The sequence below is a fragment of the Cervus elaphus genome, chromosome 25 (assembly GCF_910594005.1).
Source record: "Cervus elaphus chromosome 25, mCerEla1.1, whole genome shotgun sequence".
NCBI classification, from domain to species: Eukaryota; Metazoa; Chordata; class Mammalia; order Artiodactyla; family Cervidae; genus Cervus; species Cervus elaphus.
In genome coordinates, this window is record NC_057839.1 from 10,244,458 (window position 1) to 10,265,088 (window position 20,631).

The 20,631-nt window shown below is 37.6% G+C and overlaps 1 protein-coding gene across 5 annotated transcripts in view; it reads left to right on the forward strand.

Annotated features, from left to right (window-relative positions):
• GFM2 (GTP dependent ribosome recycling factor mitochondrial 2) overlaps positions 1 to 20,631 on the forward strand; it is a 48,693-nt gene that overhangs the window by 8,605 nt on the left and 19,457 nt on the right. Inside the window, exons 3-13 of one of the 5 annotated variants that reach the window (XM_043887868.1) lie at positions 2,005 to 2,089; positions 3,475 to 3,532; positions 3,979 to 4,076; positions 6,120 to 6,245; positions 6,963 to 7,051; positions 11,770 to 11,858; positions 13,543 to 13,603; positions 13,865 to 14,044; positions 17,482 to 17,562; positions 18,852 to 19,000; positions 20,429 to 20,569. In XM_043887868.1, the coding sequence (XP_043743803.1) occupies positions 2,005 to 2,089; positions 3,475 to 3,532; positions 3,979 to 4,076; positions 6,120 to 6,245; positions 6,963 to 7,051; positions 11,770 to 11,858; positions 13,543 to 13,603; positions 13,865 to 14,044; positions 17,482 to 17,562; positions 18,852 to 19,000; positions 20,429 to 20,569 (1,157 nt within the window). Of the gene's footprint in view, positions 1 to 2,004; positions 2,090 to 3,474; positions 3,533 to 3,566; positions 3,615 to 3,978; positions 4,216 to 6,119; positions 6,246 to 6,962; positions 7,076 to 11,769; positions 11,859 to 13,542; positions 13,604 to 13,864; positions 14,045 to 17,481; positions 17,563 to 18,851; positions 19,001 to 20,428; positions 20,570 to 20,631 lie in introns of those variants that run through there. The other 4 variants (XM_043887867.1, XM_043887869.1, XM_043887870.1 and 1 more) reach the window with 4 other exon arrangements.

The window sequence follows — 20,631 nt, forward strand, 5'->3', positions numbered from 1 at the left end:
CCCAAGGAGTTACACAGATTTTCTTCAAGTGTTTCCATTTCTGATGCTTTCAGAATGTAAACCCTTTGATAGATGATACTTTCTTATCCTGGTCATTATGAAGTAGAAATTTAATTAATTGAGTCTCTTCTCTGCTCTTAATCTATTTTCTTATAATGATAGTATTTTATTGCCAGCAACTTGGTAACTAATGTAGAAATAACACAGAAATCGCAGGTGTGCATTCCTTGACATCATGAAAGGCAGATTGTGCAGCCCAGAATCATTACATACACTAACTGCAACAATGCCCAATATACTGACAGCCATTAAATGTGGTGGTCTAGGGACCACCTAGTGGTCATCTAGTGGTCTAGGGATAAATTGTTGGAGAACATTCAACCTCTGTGTGGGAACATTACAAGAAGATACTTAGGAGCTTTTAAAAATGTTAGTTTTTTTCCCCCTCCATGTATTTTAAAAGCTTTCTAGCTGTCAGAGTCACGTGGGGGGACTTGGTATTTTTTTTTTTTTTTTTTGCTTTATTTATTTTTAATTGAAGGCTGGTTGCTTTATAACACTGTGTGGTTTCTGCCGTACGTGAGCATGAATCAGCCACAGGTATACATATGTCCTCTTTCTCGAACCTCCCTCCCACCTCCCACCCCATCCCACCCCTCTAGGTTGTTACAGAGCCCCGGTTTGAATTCCCTAAGTCAGACAGCAAACTCCCCTTGGCTGTCTGTTTTACCTGTGGTAGTGTTTATGTTTCCATGTCATTTTCTCCACTTGTCCCACCCTCTCCTTCCTACTCCCACACGTGTCCGTAAGTCTCTTCTCTCTGTCTGCATCTCCGTTGCTACCCTGCAAATAGGTTCATCAGTACTGTCTTTCTAGATTCTGTATACATGCATTAATATGCAATATTTGTTTCTCTCTTTCTGACCCACTTTACTCTGTGTAATAGACTCTAGGTTCATCCACGTCATTAGAACTGATTCAAATGTGTTCCTTTTATGACTGAGTGATATTCCATTGTATATATGTATCACAGCTTTTTTATTCATTCACCTGTCGATGGATATCTAGGTTGCTTCCATGTCCTAGTTATTGGGCTGACAACCCTCAGAATGGGAGAAAATAATAATAAATGAAACAACTGACAAAGGATTAATTTCCAAAATATATAAGCAGCTCATACAACCCAATACCAGAAAAACAAACAGCCCAGTCAAAAAGTGGTTAAAAAAACCTGAACAGATATTTCTCCAAAGAAGATATACAGATGGGTAATAAACGCATGAAAGATGCTCAACATCACTCATTTTCAGAGAAATGCAAATCAAAACTACAATGAGGTATCACCTCACACTGGTCAGAATGGCCATCATAAATAAGTCTACCAACAAAAAATGCTGGAGAGGGTGTGGAGAAAAGGGAACCCTCTTGCAGTGTTGGTGGGAATATAAATAGATAAAGCCACTGTGAAAGACAGTATGGAGATTCCTTAAAAAACTAGGAATAAAACTACCATATGACCCAGCAATCCCAGTACTAGGCAAATACCCTGAGAAAACCAGAATTGAAAGAGATACGTGTACCCCAATGTTCACTGAAGCATTATTTACAATAGCTAGGACATGGAAGCAACCTAGATGTCCGTCTACAGATGAATGGAGGGCTTGTTAAGATGCATTATTTGACCCTATCTGTAGAGTTTGATTCTCTTGAGTGGAATGGGTCCTGAGAATTTATATTTCACATAAGATCCCTGTGATGTTAAGGCTGCAGATCTAGAAGAGCCATCATCTAAGGTCAGCTCAAAGGGGCAAGCAGTATTAACTTTAGCCTTATTTTTCTCTTGTATAATTTTGTGTTGTCACTTTTTAGAAGAGCTGGAGTTAATAAACTGGGACTACTATCTGAAGATTCAACGCATATTCTAAAGATTCAAAGTTATGATGTTAAAGCTACAGTAAAAAGTTATGCTAAAATAAAGTTAACATTTCTTTTTCTCCTCACCAGAATATGTGTTCCTCTAAAATAAGAGCAAGTCTAAAAAGATTAAAGCTACATGTGCTTCTTGGAAGACATTACAGTTCCCTACCAGGTACAGATGTTAAGATTCTTCTCATCTTTCTTAAACTGCTTGCTTTCTCCCTTTTCTCTGTCTCTTTCTCTCTCATTTGCAAGCATCTCTGTTATTAGGGATCTTCAACCATTTTTAAAGCAGTGGCTCTCTTTTACTTCTTGGCTATTTCTTTGAGATTATTGGAATTGAAGTATTCTGGTAGATGGTAGGCAGTAGTACACGTCGACTTACATGTCTCATGTGCTGTCCATCCTCATGAGCTGAGCAAAGGGGAGGGTTGGTGGCTCAGAGGTGTGGCCGGTGGTCAGCACGCTGTGTCTGCAGTTGCACATGTGCGGATTCATCCAGCCGCAGATCGTATAGTACTGTGGCATGCGTGTGTTGGAAAAATCCTCGGATAAGTGGACCTGCACACTTCAAACCTCTGTAGTCCAAGGTTCACCTGTAACTTCATTCTGTAGCAGTTCTCACTACCATCTTTGTCACGTAGAATACTGGAGTAAAAACACCAGTTGGCTGTGTAACTTGTGAGACATGTGAATTTAACGGCCTGCCTTATTGGCGAATCTGGGGCTTCTGTGTTTTGCCCGTGCAGATTTATCCATAGCAGTGCAGATTATCATCCAGTCTTCAGATTCCCATCAGGTTTTCAAAATACAATAGAAGTCTTCATAATTTATTATAGAAGTTTGGGAGAACTGGTTTAAATAGCAGAAAGGTGTAGATTAAATTTATAAATGTAACTGCATTGTTTCTTTAGTATTAATAGAGTAAATGATAAGTGTGGAATAAGTCATCATGGACTTTTTTATTCCAGAAATACTATTTGGCCTTCTATGAGTATTAGATTATTATAGCTTTCCTATTCAGTGACACCTCCCAGGCCATCTTTAAAGGTATTCTGTCCTTGGAATTGCTGAGGCATGGTAGGTTCCAAATTGTACAGAAACCATTGTCAGATGATATGAGTATCTCTCTTTGCTCTTCAAGCCTTGAGAATGTCAGTTCACAGGATTGTGTAGTGTTTTTTGTTCTGATTTTGGTCTTAAGTTATTTATATGGCTGTGCTGGATCTTAGTCGTGGCCTACGATCTCTTGGTTGTGGCATGAGATCCAGGTCCCTGACTAGGGCTTGAACCTGGGCCCCCTACACTAGGAACGCAGAGCCACAGCCCCTGGACCACCAGGAAAGTCCTTGTGCATTTTTTGTTGTTTGTTTGGTTCAAGACCAAACTCTCTTAGAGAGTGCAAGAAAATAAATTTTAGGTAAATGAGTGTTACATTTAGTTTGAATTTTACTTTAATTGGTATTATACTGTTTGCTTAAAATTCTTTTAATTTCTTTAATTTATAAGTTAAGGACATTTTCTTTAACAGTTTGATTTTAACACTCTTTCCATTAGGTTTAATAGGAAATGATATCAAGTCCCTTCATTCCATCATCAGTCCTCCTATTGCTAAGTAAGTCTCATCATTGATACTGTCTTTTCCATAGGCTGCCATGAAACTTTACAGATGTCTCACAGGCTTACTTCAGCATTTAGTGAGTGCTCTAATTTCTATAACTTCCTGCCCTACCTAATTAACTATAAATAGATGTTGGTTTGTCTCTTAAAAGCTGTTGTTTCAATTCAGTGCTCGGAATTTTTAATGTAGCAGCAGCACACTTTTCATAGAAATATAAGATATTCACAGAATTGCAGTTAGCTCTTTGGTTACTTAACTGTTTTGTCAGAATACTGTGAGAATGATACGTTATCCATTTTTCTAGTTTTTACACTTTCATATAAAATGTTGAAATACTAACCAGTTTTGAAAATTGCACAGCATAGATACTTTGGTTTTACAGTTTCAGTAATGTCCACCTTATAATACATGTCTTTTTTTTTTTCTTCCCTTTTAAACAGAATTCGTAACATTGGAATTATGGCTCATATTGATGCAGGAAAAACTACCACCACAGAAAGAATTTTATATTATTCTGGATACACAAGATCACTGGGAGGTTAGACTGGATTCCTCCTCTCCCTCCCCACCCCTATTAGAAAAAACTTTATTGGGAAATATTTTGATGAAGAAGTCAACCCAGAGATCTTGAGTATGGCATGGAGGCAGTACTATTTAAGCCACAACATAAAGTTAAGGTAGTTACGGTACTCACCAAAGGATGTTTTTAGTTTCAGTTCAACATTCAGACTCATGTGTTGGGCTACAGTTGGCGCTGGTCTACTCAGAAGTCTTTGGGGTAGGAAACATAGCTTACAAGCAGAGCAGCAGTAGGTGTTTCTTCCTACAGAGTTTCTTAGAGCAGTCTACAGAGCTCTGTGGAAACTGTCTTCTCTGGCCACCCAAAAGTGATAGCTTAGGTACAAGGTGACAAGATTCACTGGAGCCGCTCTAGCTTGGAAAGCTCCTGCCTTGGAGGAATGAGTCTCTCTCGTTACAGCTCTGTGGGCCACCTTCCAGGTTTCTCACAGAGACATGCCATACCCCACTCAGGGAAACCTAGAGCTGCATATCTTCATCAGGCATTTATACTTCATTGTTAATCCTTCCCAAGCCAGATGTAGTTTACCAGTCAGAAATTATTTTTTCTGTGAGTATGTTGCCTAGCAGTGCGTTTGGCATACTTGTTTTCTGGGCTGTAGGAGAAAAGAGCTGGAAAGTTAACCAGAGGTCAAATTCTCATGCAGAACAAGAAAGGATTTTGTTAATCTTTAACCCCTAGTAATAGTATTATTTACCTAAGTTTGAATTTACTGTTTTTATTATAATATGTCAAAAACTGTGATTCTTTTTTTCTACCTTGCCCCTTATCTCTGGTGAAACAGATTTTTTCTTTTTTTTTGACACAGAGGGCCTCATGTCCTAACTTTTTTTTTCTGGTGGCACTGAGTCTTCATGGCTGCTTGCAGGCTTCCTCTAGTTGCGGTGACCAGGGGCTCCTCTTTGTTGTGCTGCATAAGCTTCTCACTGAAGTGGCTTCTCCTGTCGTGGAGCACAAGCTCTAGACCCACAGGCTTCAGTAGGTGAAGCACACAGGCTTTGTGGGCACTACAACATTGGCTAAGTAGTTTTGGTGCATGGCCTTTAGTTGCCCGTGGCATGTGGAATCTTCCTGAACCAGAGATTGAACCTGTGTTTCCTGCATAGGCAGGTAGATTCTAATCCACTGTACCACCAGAGGAGTCCACCACAGTGATTTTGAAATGTGCTTCATTGAGAACCATTTCTCTAGGTCCTTGGAATTGGCTGAGACTTTTATAAAGGATAAAACCATTCAAGATGAGAATCTTCATGATGATAGGTCTCTATCATCATGAATTTCTCATAGAATTTTTTGCTGTGTAAATGGGAAAATGGGGCTTCCCAGGTGGCTCAGTGGTAAAAAATCCACCTGCCAATGCAGGAGACTTGGGCTTGATCCCTGGGTTGGGAAGATCCCCTGGAGAAGGAAATGGCAACCCACTCCAGTATTCTTGCCTGGAAAATCCACGGACAGAGGAGCCTGGCAGACTACAGTCCATGGGATTGCAAAAGAGTCTTTTGTCCAACTCGTGAAAGTTAGCTGATTCACTTTGCTGTACAGTAGAAACTAACAACATTGGAAAGCAACTATATTCCAATAAAAATTTTAAAAATATTGTAGAGAAGTGATTAGGTTGGAATTAAAGTTTGGTTTGTCTGTGCTCTTTTATGGCATTACTCTGCCCCCTGTCAAGGGATCAGGTGTGAGGAATATCAGGTAAAGATGGGATAATGAAAGTTAAACTAGGGAAAAAAAATGAAAGAAGTATATGATTCAGTAAAATTAAGTAAAGAGGTTAATCTTTGTTATTACAGAAAAAATGTTTTTATGGAATAATTACTCATCTGCTAAAAAACTTTCTAGAATGATGCTTGATTTAGAAAAAGATTAAGGGTCTTAAATCAATTATTTTATGAACAATTTTTTTTAGAGCAAATTAAACTATGCCAGGTAGACATCACAGGCCTATAAAATATACTTGCTTTTAAGCCTAACTGTGTCATTTCTTCTCCTGGCTAGATGTTGATGATGGAGACACGGTGACAGATTTCATGGCTCAAGAGCGAGAACGCGGCATAACTATTCAGTCAGCCGCTGTCACATTTGATTGGAAGGGGCATAGAGTCAATCTTATTGATACACCAGGTACAGTGCCGTTTCAGCACTGCAGAGGTGCTGCATTATTTTGAGTTTTTTTTATTTGTGTGTGTGTGTGTTTTTAATCGTGGTAAAAAGCATGTAAAATTCACCATCTTAATAATTTTTAAGTGTACCGTTCAGTAGAGTAAGATTGTTCACATTATTGTGAAATAGATCTCCAGAACTTTTCATTTTGTTGAACTGAAACTCCGTACCCTTAAACAGCGTCTCTTCTTTGTGCCCTTGACTGACCTCTGGTAGCCACCATTCTACGTTCTGGATCTATGAGACTGACTGCTTTAGATACTGCTTATAATAGGATTGTACACTATTTGTCCTTTTGTGACAGGCTTATTTCACTTAGCAAAACTTTTCAGGGTTCATCTGTATTGTAACCTGTGCCAGTATTTCCTTCCTTTTTAAGGCTATGTAGTATTCCATTGCCCATAAGTAACACATTATGGTATACATACAAAATCTTGTGTATATACAGAAATATATGGTGAATATTTGAATACAGAAAAATTGATGAATATTTGGGTTGCTTCCACCTCTTGGTTATTGTGGATAGTGCCCTTCTGAACGTGGAGGTGTAAATATCTCTTTGAAATTATCCTTTCAGTTCTTTTGGGTGTATACCCAAAAGTGGGATTGCTGGACCGTGTGATGGTTGTGGTTGTGGTTTAAAGATTTTAGGTGTTATATTTCTCATCTTTTTCTTAGGTCATGTGGATTTTACCTTGGAGGTTGAGCGCTGCCTGAGAGTATTAGATGGTGCAGTGGCCGTGTTTGATGCCTCTGCCGGTGTAGAGGTAAAAAATATTGTCAAAGTAAAGGTAGAAAGTATGATTTTTTTTTTTAAAAAGTAGAATGCATCAGATTGATTTAACTATAACCCTTTATTTAGTAAGCTGAAATTGATATTATTATAGCCCTTTATTTCATAAGCTCAAATTGGTGGTATTATACCTTTATTTGGTAAGCTCATATAAGTCCAATTATGATGAAAAGAATTTGGAATAATTTGGAATTTAATATTGAGATGTGATCTGTATATGATCTCATGTACTTCAGAGTAAAAAGAAAGTAAAATTTACTTTTCTGTAGGAAATAGTGAAAGTTGGTTTTGAGAAGAGCTGGATTCTTACTTTCAAGCTAACAAGTTAGTCTGCCATAGCTTTATGGATTCTGGCAGAAGACACAAGATTCCTGAGTCAAGGATGAAGGACTATATTAGTCACCAAAATAGCAATATCCAGAGTATCAACATTTTCTTGTGCTGATTCCTCAAGCCCTAATCCCCTTAGGGTGACACAAGAGAGGTCAAGTGAGCGCTGCACATGTGGTGGAACCTGTGCTTAGACAGTGCAGGTATCTTATAGTGGGCAGTAGACATGCCTGCTCTCTGCTCTTCCAGGGTCGTAGACCCGCCTGCCTTTTGCTCTGGAAGGAGACACTAGCTGCTCCCTCTAAACTGTTCACTATACAAACATCTTTGAAAAGATAGTCCAGAACAAAGGCAGTCACTGCCTCTCCTGATAAAACATGCAGAAATATGAGCAACACATGAAGGATTTTCTCCTGAAACTTAATGTAAATCTCCTTGAATAAATCCTGAAAATGATAGCAATACTCCTTAAATTATTGCTCTTGGGGTCTGTTATGTTCTCTTTAGCTGGTATTTTGTTTGTTTTGTAATCTCAAGATTGGCTTTACCTTGAATATAGAACCATATTAGTTCTTCTTATCTTAAGATTATTAAAAGTGGTATCTTAATTAAGGGATCAAAATCAGCATCCCCCAAAGTGAGACAAATCAATACCATGGGCCTCCTGATATGAAGCACTAAGAAGGATATTGTTTTCTGGCAAAAATGTTTGGCTCATATTGTGAGGAAACAGACTAACAAATCTAAATTGAAAGGCATTCTCCAAAACAGTGGGCCAAGGCTTTTCAGAAATTGAGAGAAAAATGTAAGGAAAAAACATAAGGAAAATGAATGATTGGGGTTGGGGGGGTTTGCTGGGAAACTGTTCTAGATTACAGAATTCTAAAGAGACAAGAAGACTAAATGTAACATATCCTCTTCAGTGGAACCCTGGATCAAAAAGAAAAGGTTACAAAGGACATCTTTGGGAAGATCAGAATTTTGAATATGAAGTATATATATTAGAGTATTATATCAGGGGACTTCCCTGGTGGTCCAGTGGTTAAGACTCTGCCATTCCAATGCAGGGAGCATGGGTTCTATCCCTGGTGGAAACTAAGATCCCCCGTGCCACAAGGTGCAGCCAGAATTTTTTTTAAAATGTCAACTTAAATTTCCCTGAATGTGATCTGTGTAACTGATTATGTAGGAGAACGTCCTTATCCTTAGGAAATGCATGCTGAGAGACTTCCCTGGCAGCTCAGGCGGTAAAGCTTTCCGCCTACATTGCGGGAGATCTGGGTTCGATCCCTGGCTCCGGAAGATCTCCTGGAGAAGGGAATGGTATTCTTGCCCACCCCCATCCCCCCACCCCCACCCCCCAAAAAAAAGAGGCTCAAAGGAAATGCATGCTGAAGTATTTAGGGTTGAAATGTCGTGGTACCTGCAACGTGATCTCATGGCTCAGCTCCCATCCACCCTCAGATACACACGTGGTTTTAGTTGGGGTGCCAAGATGGGATTAGATGTAGAAGAGATTTATTGGGGGGAATAAAAAGGGAGAAAGAGAAGTGGCAGAGGGTGTCCAGACCACAGGGCAGGCCCCCTGTGAAGGAGAGGGTTAGGAAGGGGGATTCGGGAGGAAGAGTCTTAGGCTACAGCACAGTTAGAAGAGTTTGACTACGCTCTGGGGATTCTTCAAGCCAAAGTCACCTGTTAGAGGAACCCATTTTTTGTGGGAATAGACCTACATTATTACTCTGCTGAACTCAGTCATTAGCTGGGAACAGCCCCCTGGAAGGGGGCTCTTGAAAGAACATGGTGTTGATCTAGAAGGCTGACAGTTGGGACCATCAGTTCATCGTGCTCTACACAGTAGTTTCAAGGGGCACACTTTCACAGCCACCATACACATAATGTGTACAGAGGCACATGTTTATACATAGAAAAAAGGCAAGTGTAACAAAATGGTAACATTTGGTAAATCTAGGTGAATGAAGAGTACATGGATATTTATTGTACTGTTCTCTCCCCTTTGTTATAGATTTGAAGTGTTTCAAATGAAAAGTTGGAGGGGAAATAAAACAGTTATTGAAAGTCCCACCTGAGGACCCCTGACAGACAGTGATATTTGCTTGATATAAAGCCTGACACTGAGGTCTGAGGTTGATTATACACTATTATTTGTATTTCTTTGAGTCACTTCATTTCCTAATGGTTGCATCCTTCCTATTGTTATAATTCTTTACAGGCATTTGACACTTAATCATTCAGACAGATTATATTATTTAGAAGATCGAAATATGCTTAGTAGGAAGTTTCTGAATTTGTGATACAGAAGGCTATTATTTGCTAAAATAGTAGATGAGCTTTTAGCTGGCAGGTGGCGTGATGGGAGTTTTATTTTTTAATATGTTTTATTTGTTGGGAAATTTATAATGTATATCCCCCCCTCCAACCCACATAAAAATTAGTGGGGCCACTAGGTAACAGTTTCTTAGAGAAGACACAGGAAACAAAAAACAAAATTGATTCATTGGACCTCATCAAAATTACATGTTTCAAACTTTAAAAAGCAAGCCTTAGACTGTGAAAAAGATGTATAATGCTAGATAAAATACTGTAAGAATGCTAAACTTCCAGAGTGCAATAACATCTGATTATGTAGAGAATATTATTGTCTTGTAAGTATGTACTGAAATTTTCACAGTACATGTATATGACCAAGGACTTGTATCCAGAATATGTGAAGAACTGTGTGTCAGTATTAACCCAATAAAACCTAACAACCCAATTAAAAAAAAAAAAAGACAAAGGACTTGAATCAAGGATACTTCACCAAAGAAGCAGGTGAATGGCTAGTAAGCACATGAAAAGATGCTGAGTTTCATTGGTCATTAGGGAAATACAAATTAAAGTTACAAAAGGAGACCATTTCGTACCCATAAGAATGGCTAAAATTAAAAAGAAGGATGGCAGACCTTGGTTGAGGATGTGTAGTAATTGGGACTCTTACACTTTGTTGGTGGGACTGTAAAGGACTATACTCACGGTGGAAGACTATTTGGCAGTTTCTTGTAAAATTAAGTATACACTTGTCCTTGTTGTTCAGTCACCCAGTCGTGTCCAACTCTGTGACCCCGTGGACTGTTGTAGCATGCCAGGCTTTATACAGAGCAATTTAGCAGTAAAAATCAACCAGTATATGCAATGATGGAAATGAATGTCGAAAACATTATATTGGGTGAAAGATGCTGTGCTATTTATATGAGGTTCAACAACAGGCAGAATGAATCTTGGGACATAAAAATCTCTAATGTTCTATGTGTTCTATCTCTTCATTGGGGTAGTAGTTATTAAGTATACACACTTACCAAAATTCATTGAACTGTACTTTTAAAATCTGTATACAGTTGACCCTCAAACAGCATGGGTTTGAACTTCATGGGTCTGCTTACAAGTGGATTTTTTTCACTAAATAGGGACTTCAGACTCCATGAGCCATGGTTGGTTGAATCTGCAGATGCAGAACAGCAAATAGGGAAAGCCAACTGTAGAGTTATAAGTGAACTTTTGACTTTGCAGAGGTTTGCACCCTAATCCCTGTGTTGTTCAGGGGGCAGCTGTATTTTATTTTATATTAAGTTTTACCTAATAAAACAGATGACAAACTGGTTTCTATTTTAACAATGTCAGCACATTAGGTTTTTAAAAGTCTAGACTCTGCTAGGCAAACTGTTTATATTTAACACGTACAGAAAGTAGAATTAAAAGAAGCCAAATAAAAAAGCATATGAAAATTGTGACTTGGAAATACAGGTGTTGGCTTCCTTTCCCCTCCTTAAATTTTCTTCAGTTTACATGAGTATTCAAACATTCACAGTAAAAATCCTTGATTTTTGTCATAGTAGCATTTTATAGTACATTCTTATTTGTTCTTTTTACATTACAGTTGTCTGAATTAATTAAGGCAAAAGTCCATATTGCACAGATCAGAAAACTGATGAGTTCAGTATTGTATGATGTTACCAAGTGTGATTGTTACTAAGTAAGGTGAAGCCAAACAAAGAAGTTCTTGTGATTCTTGGTTAAGTCCTCTTTCTGTGACTCCCAGTACTTCTCAGTTGTTCATTTCCTTTGTCTTGCATCCTGGTTCACCCAAAGTATTCTCAGTTGGAAGCATAATCTACAGGCACACTTGAGCATTTTCTTAGCTGTTTTAATCTGACGGCATTAGAGTGGGTCCAGAGATATATGTGCAGTGGTACCAGCTATGTTAGAATAGGGCCCAGTTCCATTAAAATACAGGCTGAGTCTGCTTATTTCATGTGTAGTAACAGTTGTTTTTGTCAGATGTGTGTTTTTTCCTTATCTTTGCTTTAGGCACAAACTCTTACAGTATGGAGGCAAGCTGATAAGCACAAGGTACCTCGAATCTGTTTTTTAAACAAGATGGACAAAACTGGAGCAAGGTATTTAAAATGTGTTTCTTTGGCTTATCAAAGTAAGAATATCATTTGACTTTTTAATGCACTGTAACTTAAATTTAGAAACAGCTATTCCCTGTAAAGTATAATCTATTCCGTGGTATCCCAATTCAATCCATGGTATCTATTCCATGGTATCCCAGTTCAATCCCATTAAAAAAAAATTCAAAGCAGCTAATAGATAAAGTAAAAATGTGGGATTAATAGAGAGCTGATAGATGATGAAGCTCTCTGATTCTAAGGTAGAGAGGCTTTATCCTATTTTTTAGGCTCCTGACAGAGTGATGTCTTGCTGATTCCACTGTCTCTATTTAGAGCTGCATGGCTGAGTCCTTGTATTGCTGAATGGTGCTCTTGTCATTGCTAACGGTAGAGGGTAGAGAATTGTTTCCTGTAGTTGCCTCAGTGAATGATGTTCTTCCTTGTCCCCTGATTTTCTTTAGCTACTGGATAAAGTGCTGTCAATGAAAAGAAACTAGGAAGGAGAAATAGGTGTTTTCAGACCTGCATATAGGGCAAACAAGTTAATGCTGAGATGTAGTGGTAATTCTGCAGACTTAGAGTGGTAATCCTAAATGGACACGTTATTCTGAGAACAGAACTCAGGACAGTCAAGAATGTATGAAGGATTTGGAGAAAATGTGAAAGGGCGAGAATTAAGAATTCTGATGATTCTGGGGAAATGTGAAAGGGAGCAATCCTGATCTGTGGTATGAGAGTGACAGTAATAAACCATGTCTCTTCTAATACCACACAGGTATGCTCCGTGTGTCTGTAACTCTGCATAGTAATTCTAAGGCTGCTGGTTTAAAGGACTTGTGTCTTGATTAGTAAAGCACAGCAACCTTCAAAATGTGCTAGACTAAAGTTCTGACCATTTTCTGTTTGGAGTTCCTTGAGATTGATAGGATACTGCCTGTACTGACTGACAGAATCTGTAGTGATGGGAGGGAGATACTGGATACTAGGTTGCTGCTTAAAGACATCGGGACCAGAGTGATTTGCATGTGTGTTTGAATCAGCCCACATGCCAAAGATGGCATGAGTTTCGTAGGTAAGCCAGCCCTAGTGTTAGCACAAAAATGAACAGTATAGCATATGATATGAAGAATGCCTGAGATGAAAGTGTAGAAAAATTAGGCTGGCTCTTGGAAGAAAGTGGGTAGTCATGTGTGATAACAAATGTATTGATATTTGTTAGAAGAATCTTTGACTTGTAATCATAAATCTTGGATTTGAATCTTAACTCCAGTTTATTATGTGTGACTTTGATCAATTCATTTAACCTTAACTTCAAACTTTAGTTAAACAAAGCTCACAATAATAAAATACCCTAAATACATGTGTGGCAGAATTATGATAGATTCTCAGTCACTTTTATCTGAAAAGTGAAAGTGTTAGTCACTTAGTCGTGTCTGAGTCTTTGTGATCCCATGGATTGTAGCCTGCCAGGCTCCTCTGTCCGTGGAATTCTCCAGGCAAGAGTACTGGAGTGGGTTGCCATTCCCTTCTCCAGGGACTGTTAATCTGAAATTACCATTAAAAGATTAGACAAAATGTCCTGTGGAAAAATGTTAAATGGTAAACATTAGGAACAATTTAGGGTTATAATAGGGTTAGGTTCTTAAATCCTATTTTAAGAATCTTAACATTTAAAATTATTTTACAGTTTTAACTATGCAGTTGAAAGCATCAGAGAGAAGTTGAAGGCAAAACCTTTGCTTTTACAGGTTGGTTGATTAATATTTGGTTTAATTAATATGAACAGATCCTTCTTAGTTTCCTTATCGGTTTATTGTGGTATTATTATATACATTTTTGAAGCTATCTCAAATCCTTTTGGAAGAAGTTAGGATATAAGTAAAAATAGATTTAGATTATGATAATGATGATAAGAGACATTTGGGAGTGAGTGGGGGAAGTTTTATCACCAGTATAGTTTTAATTGAGTTCTAATGATCATTTAATGTTTGTCTCACTTTCACTTATAGTTACCAGTTGGTGAAGGCAAAGCTTTCAAAGGAGTGGTGGATGTAGTAGGTAAAGAAAAACTTCTTTGGAATCCCAATTCAAATGATGGAAAAGACTTTGAGAGAAAACCCCTCTTGGAAACAAGTGATCCTAAATTGTTGAATGAAACAACGGAAGCAAGGAATGCCTTAATTGAACAAGTAAAGTTAATACTTTGAGCTTAAAATTGCTTAAATATTTAGAAACTTTAAAAAATGTTTACTGTGACATTTCATCTAAATTTACATGTAGAATATATAAAGTATAATACTGGGAACACCAGTGTAATCACCTCCCAGCTTAAGAAGTAGAATATTGGCAATAGTCTTGAATCTCTGTGTGCTACTTCCTGTTCTCTCTCCCTCCCACTAATCATCTACCCCACCACCACCATCTTGATTGCAGTGTTTGTCTTTCGTTTGCTTTACGTTATAGTTTACTACAGATATATGCCTAATTTTCCATGTTTTTGAATTTTACTTAAATGAAATGGGGCTTCCCTGGTAGCTGAGCTGATAAAGAATCTGTCTGCAATGCGGGAGACCTGGGTTTGAACCTTGCCTGGAGAATCCCCATGGACAGAGGTGCCTGGCGGACTACAGTTCGTGGAGTTGCAAAGAGTCAGACACGACTGAGTGACTAAGGGCACACGTGCGCACATACACACACACCTCTCTACCTGTCAGTACACACACACACACACACCTCTGCCTATCAGTACACACACACACACACCTCTCTACCTATCAGTACACACACACACACACCTCTCTACCTATCAGTACACACACACCCCTCTACCTATCAGTACACACACACCTCTACCTATTAGTACACACACACACACACCTCTACCTATCAGTACACACACACACACACACCTCTCTACCTATCAGTACACACACACCTCTACCTATCAGTACACACACACACACACCTCTCTACCTATCAGTACACACACACACACACCTCTCTACCTATCAGTACACACACACCCCTCTACCTATCAGTACACACACACCTCTACCTATCAGTACACACACACACACACACACCTCTCTACCTATCAGTACACACACACCTCTACCTATCAGTACACACACACACACACCTCTCTACCTATCAGTACACACACACACACACCTCTCTACCTATCAGTACACACACACACCTCTACCTATCAGTACACACACACCTCTACCTATCAGTACACACACACACACACCTCTACCTATCAGTACACAACACACATACCTCTCTACCTATCAGTACACACACACACACACACACACACACACACAGCTCTCTACCTATCAGTACACACACACACACACACCCCTCTCTACCTATCAGTACACACACACACACACCTCTCTACCTATCAGTACACACACACACACACCTCTCTACCTGTCAGTACACACACACACACACCTCTACCTATCAGTACACACACACACACACCTCTCTACCTATCAGTACACACACACACACACCTCTCTACCTATCAGTACACACACACACACCTCTCTACCTATCAGTACACACACACACACACCTCTCTACCTATCAGTACACACACACACACCCCCACACACCCACACCCACACACACACCTCTACCTATCAATAATCCTAAGAAGGATTTTGTAATACAGTTAAGGAGCCAAATTACACTTGCATGTATATCTCTCAATGTTCCAGAACATGGTAGTATATAATGAAAATAAGGTGAATTTGAGACAACTATCAGTAGATAGTAATAAAGTATTCATTACAAGGAATACATATATATGTATAAAATTAGAGAATAACAGCATATCACACCAGCTAGGATAGCTCCAATCAAAAAAAAAAAAAGGAAGAAGAAAAAAATAATAATAAAAAAAAGGAAGAGTTGGCAAGAATTGGGAGAAATTGTAACCCTTGTGTACTGTTTGGGGAATGAAAATGATGCAACTACTATGGAAAACGGTATTGTGGTTCCTCCGAAAATTGAAAATAGAATTACCATATGATTTAGCAATTCCACTTCTGGGTATATGTCCAAACAAATTGAAAGCAAGATCTTGAGCTATTTGTACATCCTTCTTCATATCAGCATTTTTCTCACAGCCAAAAAGTGGGAGCAATCCAAGTATTCTTCAGCAGATGAGTGGATAAAATGTACTGTATACACAGTGGAATATTATTCAGCCTTAATAAGGAAATTCTGACATATGCTACAACATGGATGAACTTTGATGCCATTATGCTAATTGAAATAAGCCAATCACAAAAACAAATACTGTAGAATATCACTTATATGAAGTATCTAGAGTCCTCAGTGTTAAAGAGACAGGGAGTAGAATGATAATTAACCAGGAGCTGGGGGGAAGGGAGAATGAGAAAAAGTTTGTTTCATGGATATAGAGTTTTGGTTTTGTGACATGAAAATGTTATGGAGGTTAGTTTTATGACAGTGTGGAATATACTTAACACTATTCACTTAGAGATGGTTTAGATGGTAATTTTATGTTTGTTATATTTTACCACAGTTAAAAAGTTTTTAATTAGAGAATAAGATTAGTGCAACTAGAATCAACTTCATGTGTTCCAAAGGTGAAGAGCAATGAAAAGAATATTGTATACTTACTATATGTTCTGGAAGCATAGTTTGAATTGGTTATTTAAATTTCACAGTAGTCTCGTGGGATAAGTCCTAGTATTATCTCCACAGGTAACCAAGAGAGAGAGAGAGGTGACATAACTTTTCTCTTTTCTTTTTTTAAATCTGTGTTTGCCGGCACTGCGTCTTCATTGTTGCATGCAGGCTTTCTCTAGTTGGGTGAGCGGGGGACCACTCTTTGTTGCAGTGCGGAGGCCTCTTATTGAAACTCTTTTGTTAATTTTATTATCAGCTGATTTCTCCTGTCACATAGGCAAATGATTAGGAACAAATATGAATGAGATTATTTATGTTTTTATTATTGAAATGATACCATGACCCTCTCAACTTAAATTTATTCCCTCAGTGAAGAATTATAAACAGGATGTTCTTTTACTTAGGAGATATGATGAACATTCAAAACATTAGAGGATTACCAAATGAAACTTTTCTTATGAACTAAGACCCCAAATCTTTATTAATTTACTTATTTTGGTCACATGGCATAGCATGTGGTATATTATTTCCCCAGCCAGGGATCAAACCCATGCCCCCTGGATTGTAATAACAGAGTTCTTACCACTGGACTGCCAGGCACGTCCCCTCCAGATCTATTTTAAGACAGCAGTCCATTGTGTGTGTTATCTTTGGCTATCAGCTGTAAATTTTCTCTTATTCCTCTTGAGTACTCTGAGTAGGTAGTACTGTATTGAGGTGCTTTATCAAAAGGCTCTGGCTTCCCATGAGTTTAGGAAACTCATGAAATCATATCTTCAGTTTTCAGTCTCTTTCCTTTGAAAGAAAATCTCTAGAAGATGTGATGAGTTCCTTAGCCTGGATAAGTTGGATTGTGTAACTGTCTTGAGATATGTGGGTAATGGATGTTTATGGTGTGTAGATCTATAGTTGTAATAATGAATGCAAGTTATAGAACTAATGCCTTTCCTTACAGGTTGCAGATTTGGATGATGAATTTGCTGACTTGGTTTTAGGAGAATTTAGTGAGAATTTTGATTTGCTACCAGCTGAAAAGGTAAATTGTATTAATCATTTACTTCTGACCAAGTTTTACTATTTGGATGTGGTTTGATGACTGTTGTAGATTTTTTTTTCAACTTTGGATGTTATTAGAAAATGCCGACTTAAAAATTAGAACACTGTTAAAATTAGAGAACATTGTTCATTTTCTGCATCCTTTTCCCTTCACTGTGATCATTTCACTAAGTAGCAGTAGGAAAATCACAGATGGAAATTTTTCTTTTTTTTTTTAATTTACTGATTTTTCAGACTACTATAATGGTCATTTTTCTCAGAACATTTTTTTCTGAATCTGTTTTAATTGTTAGTGGAAACTTATTCTAGATCTTCCCAGGTTTTTTTTTTTTTTTCTGGCTTTCTTATGAAATACATCAAACCAGAGAATTGTATTTGAATTATGACAGATTTATTCAAGGTCTTTTTGGTTTTTTCTGACAGGAACCTTCTCCCATGAACAGTGTTTAAGTGGTAATGTGTTTTAAGTTGACTTCAAGATGAGCCCAGCAAATTGGCTTGGTTATTTTTCATGGAAAGAATTAACGAAAAACACAAGATCTGTAGATTAATTTTGAGCCATTTGAAATTAGAGGTGTAAAAAATTTTTTTCTTTTGCATGAATGCTATAAGTTTGAGTTTTTTTCTTGTTTAGTATTTGAATGGTTAGATGTGATATTTGCTCTACCCTATAGTCACATAATATGATTTCTGTTTTCAAAGAGCTTATAATATAAAATGAAGTTGACCCACCATTCCTCTTATCAATAGCTTGCAAACACATCTAAGCTTTTCTTCATTTTTGTGATCTTTTAAAAGTTGTTTCTAGCTTTGGTACACCTCATTTTGCCTTGGATTTTATTTAATGTGAATTTAATTCATTTGAAGAAACTGAAATTCATATTTCTAATTTCTAACAAGTTCTTCTAGTAGACTATCAAGGTTAAATCACAAGTAATTAACTTTTTCAAGAAATGTTTTTATTCAACTACTTTATTTTAGTAGTTTTTGGTGATTTAGTGGTGTTTTATGGGATTTGCTACAATGCTTATATAGATTTTACATTCTACTGGATGGGGGGACAGACAGTAAACTAAATATATATTTAATATACCAGATAGTGATTAATGTTATTTACAGTGAAAAATAGAATAAGGCCATAAAAAGAATGATGGTAGTGTGCTGAGGAGTGATATTTTACATGGTTGGTTAGAAAAATCATCTGATTCTGAGATATTTTGGTGGAGACCAAAATACTACACATGAAGCATTTATATCTCTGCTTTATAGCTACAAACCGCAATACGCAGAGTGACACTGGCTCAGACCGCAGTGCCGGTGCTCTGTGGGAGTGCCCTGAAAAACAAAGGGGTCCAGCCCTTATTAGATGCTGTTACTCTGTACTTGCCTTCACCTGAAGAACGCAGCTGTGAATTTCTGTAAGTATAAAAGTACATAGATTAAAATTTTACAGGCTTGAAAAGAGAGGTAGACAGATAGGTCTTATTTTTCAAAAGTGGTAGTTGAATCACAATTTTTGAATAATATTGATGAAGAATATTATTCTAAACAATATAATATAGAGTCATTGTAATTTTTACTTGAAAGGGATGTTTGTCATCATCTCTTGTAACCTGCTGTCTTTAAGATGGAGCTAAGAATGTGTGACTTCTTTGTTGTGTGAAAGTATAAGTGTTGACCCTTCCATCTTAGTCTGAAAAAAGAAGTAGTATACTGGGGGTGTTTGATAAATATGCTATAGATATATTTATTCTGGATTTCAAGATTTTTCATAAGCTCAAAATATTTTGTGACCGTACAGAAAGATTTGTTGTTTTACTCCTCTTGTGCCTAACAGCTTTGTCCTTGGTTAAAAATCCTCTAAAATCTAAGTGAGCTTTGTGCATAATGGCAGACAGAGGTGGACTTTAATCCTGTTAACTGGAATCTGAGTCACTTCTCATCTCTCTCTATTGGAGAGGCATTATGGCAATGTGATGATGAGCATGGACTGTGTACTACTTGAATTTAAATCTCAGGTCTTCCAAGTTGCTTAACCTCTTATCTGTAAAATGCAGAAAATGGGATTTATCTCATAAGGTTGACACTAGAATAAATGAGCTAATATTTATAAAGCACAAAGAACAGTGCCCAGTATATGATCAACTCTCTATATAAGGACTTGTTAAATAAAATTTGGAGAGAATAGGAATAAGATTAGAGAAGCTCAATAATAGAAGTGTCTCATCTCCTGAGTCATGGACCCCTTTGAAACTAGTGAAAATATGGAGCTTTTTCCTCAGAAAAATGTACCTATGCACAAAATTTGGCAATTTGAGACAAATTCAAACTTTCTGAAACCTCAGTGAATACCAGTTTAAGGACATCATTCTGTAAGTGTTGGTGTTGTAAACAAGTTCAAGTTTATAGTGTAGATTTATATGGCTATGCAGCTGAAGAAGAAGTGGGAGGAGAGCGTGAAAGCAGTAATTGAAAAGTATCTTCTTGTTTATCCTTTATGGGGTTTTAAGAAGTGGTGTGATATTCCTAGGTGTAGTTTTTGAGGAGGGATGTCTCGGCAAGAATTATTTGCTAATAGAGGTAATATTTGGAAGAGAATCTTTTTTTGTTTGGTTTTTTCCAGTTTTGAAGCATTATGGTAAGATCTCCAATAAGTAGTATAGTCCAGTGGAGGAACAGAGGTACGTAATACATTATTTAATTGTCCTGGGTTGCTAAATTAGAAGATAAGAGTAATCTTTGGAGGACATGAAGGTAAAGTTTATGAAGTAATTCTGATCTTACCTATATAGATATATAGGAGGCATATTTTAAAGGCTTTTCTGGAATTTCTCCTTAATTTCTAGGCAGTGGTATAAGGGTGACTTATGTGCCCTGGCATTTAAAGTCCTCCATGACAAGCAGCGAGGCCCCCTGGTTTTTATGCGCATATACTCGGGCATGTTAAAACCCCAAACGGCCATCCATAATATTAATGGAAACTGCACGTAAGTAGAAGCCTAGGTTATTTTCTAAAACTCCTCATTTCTGAGCTCATTTCTTTGTACTT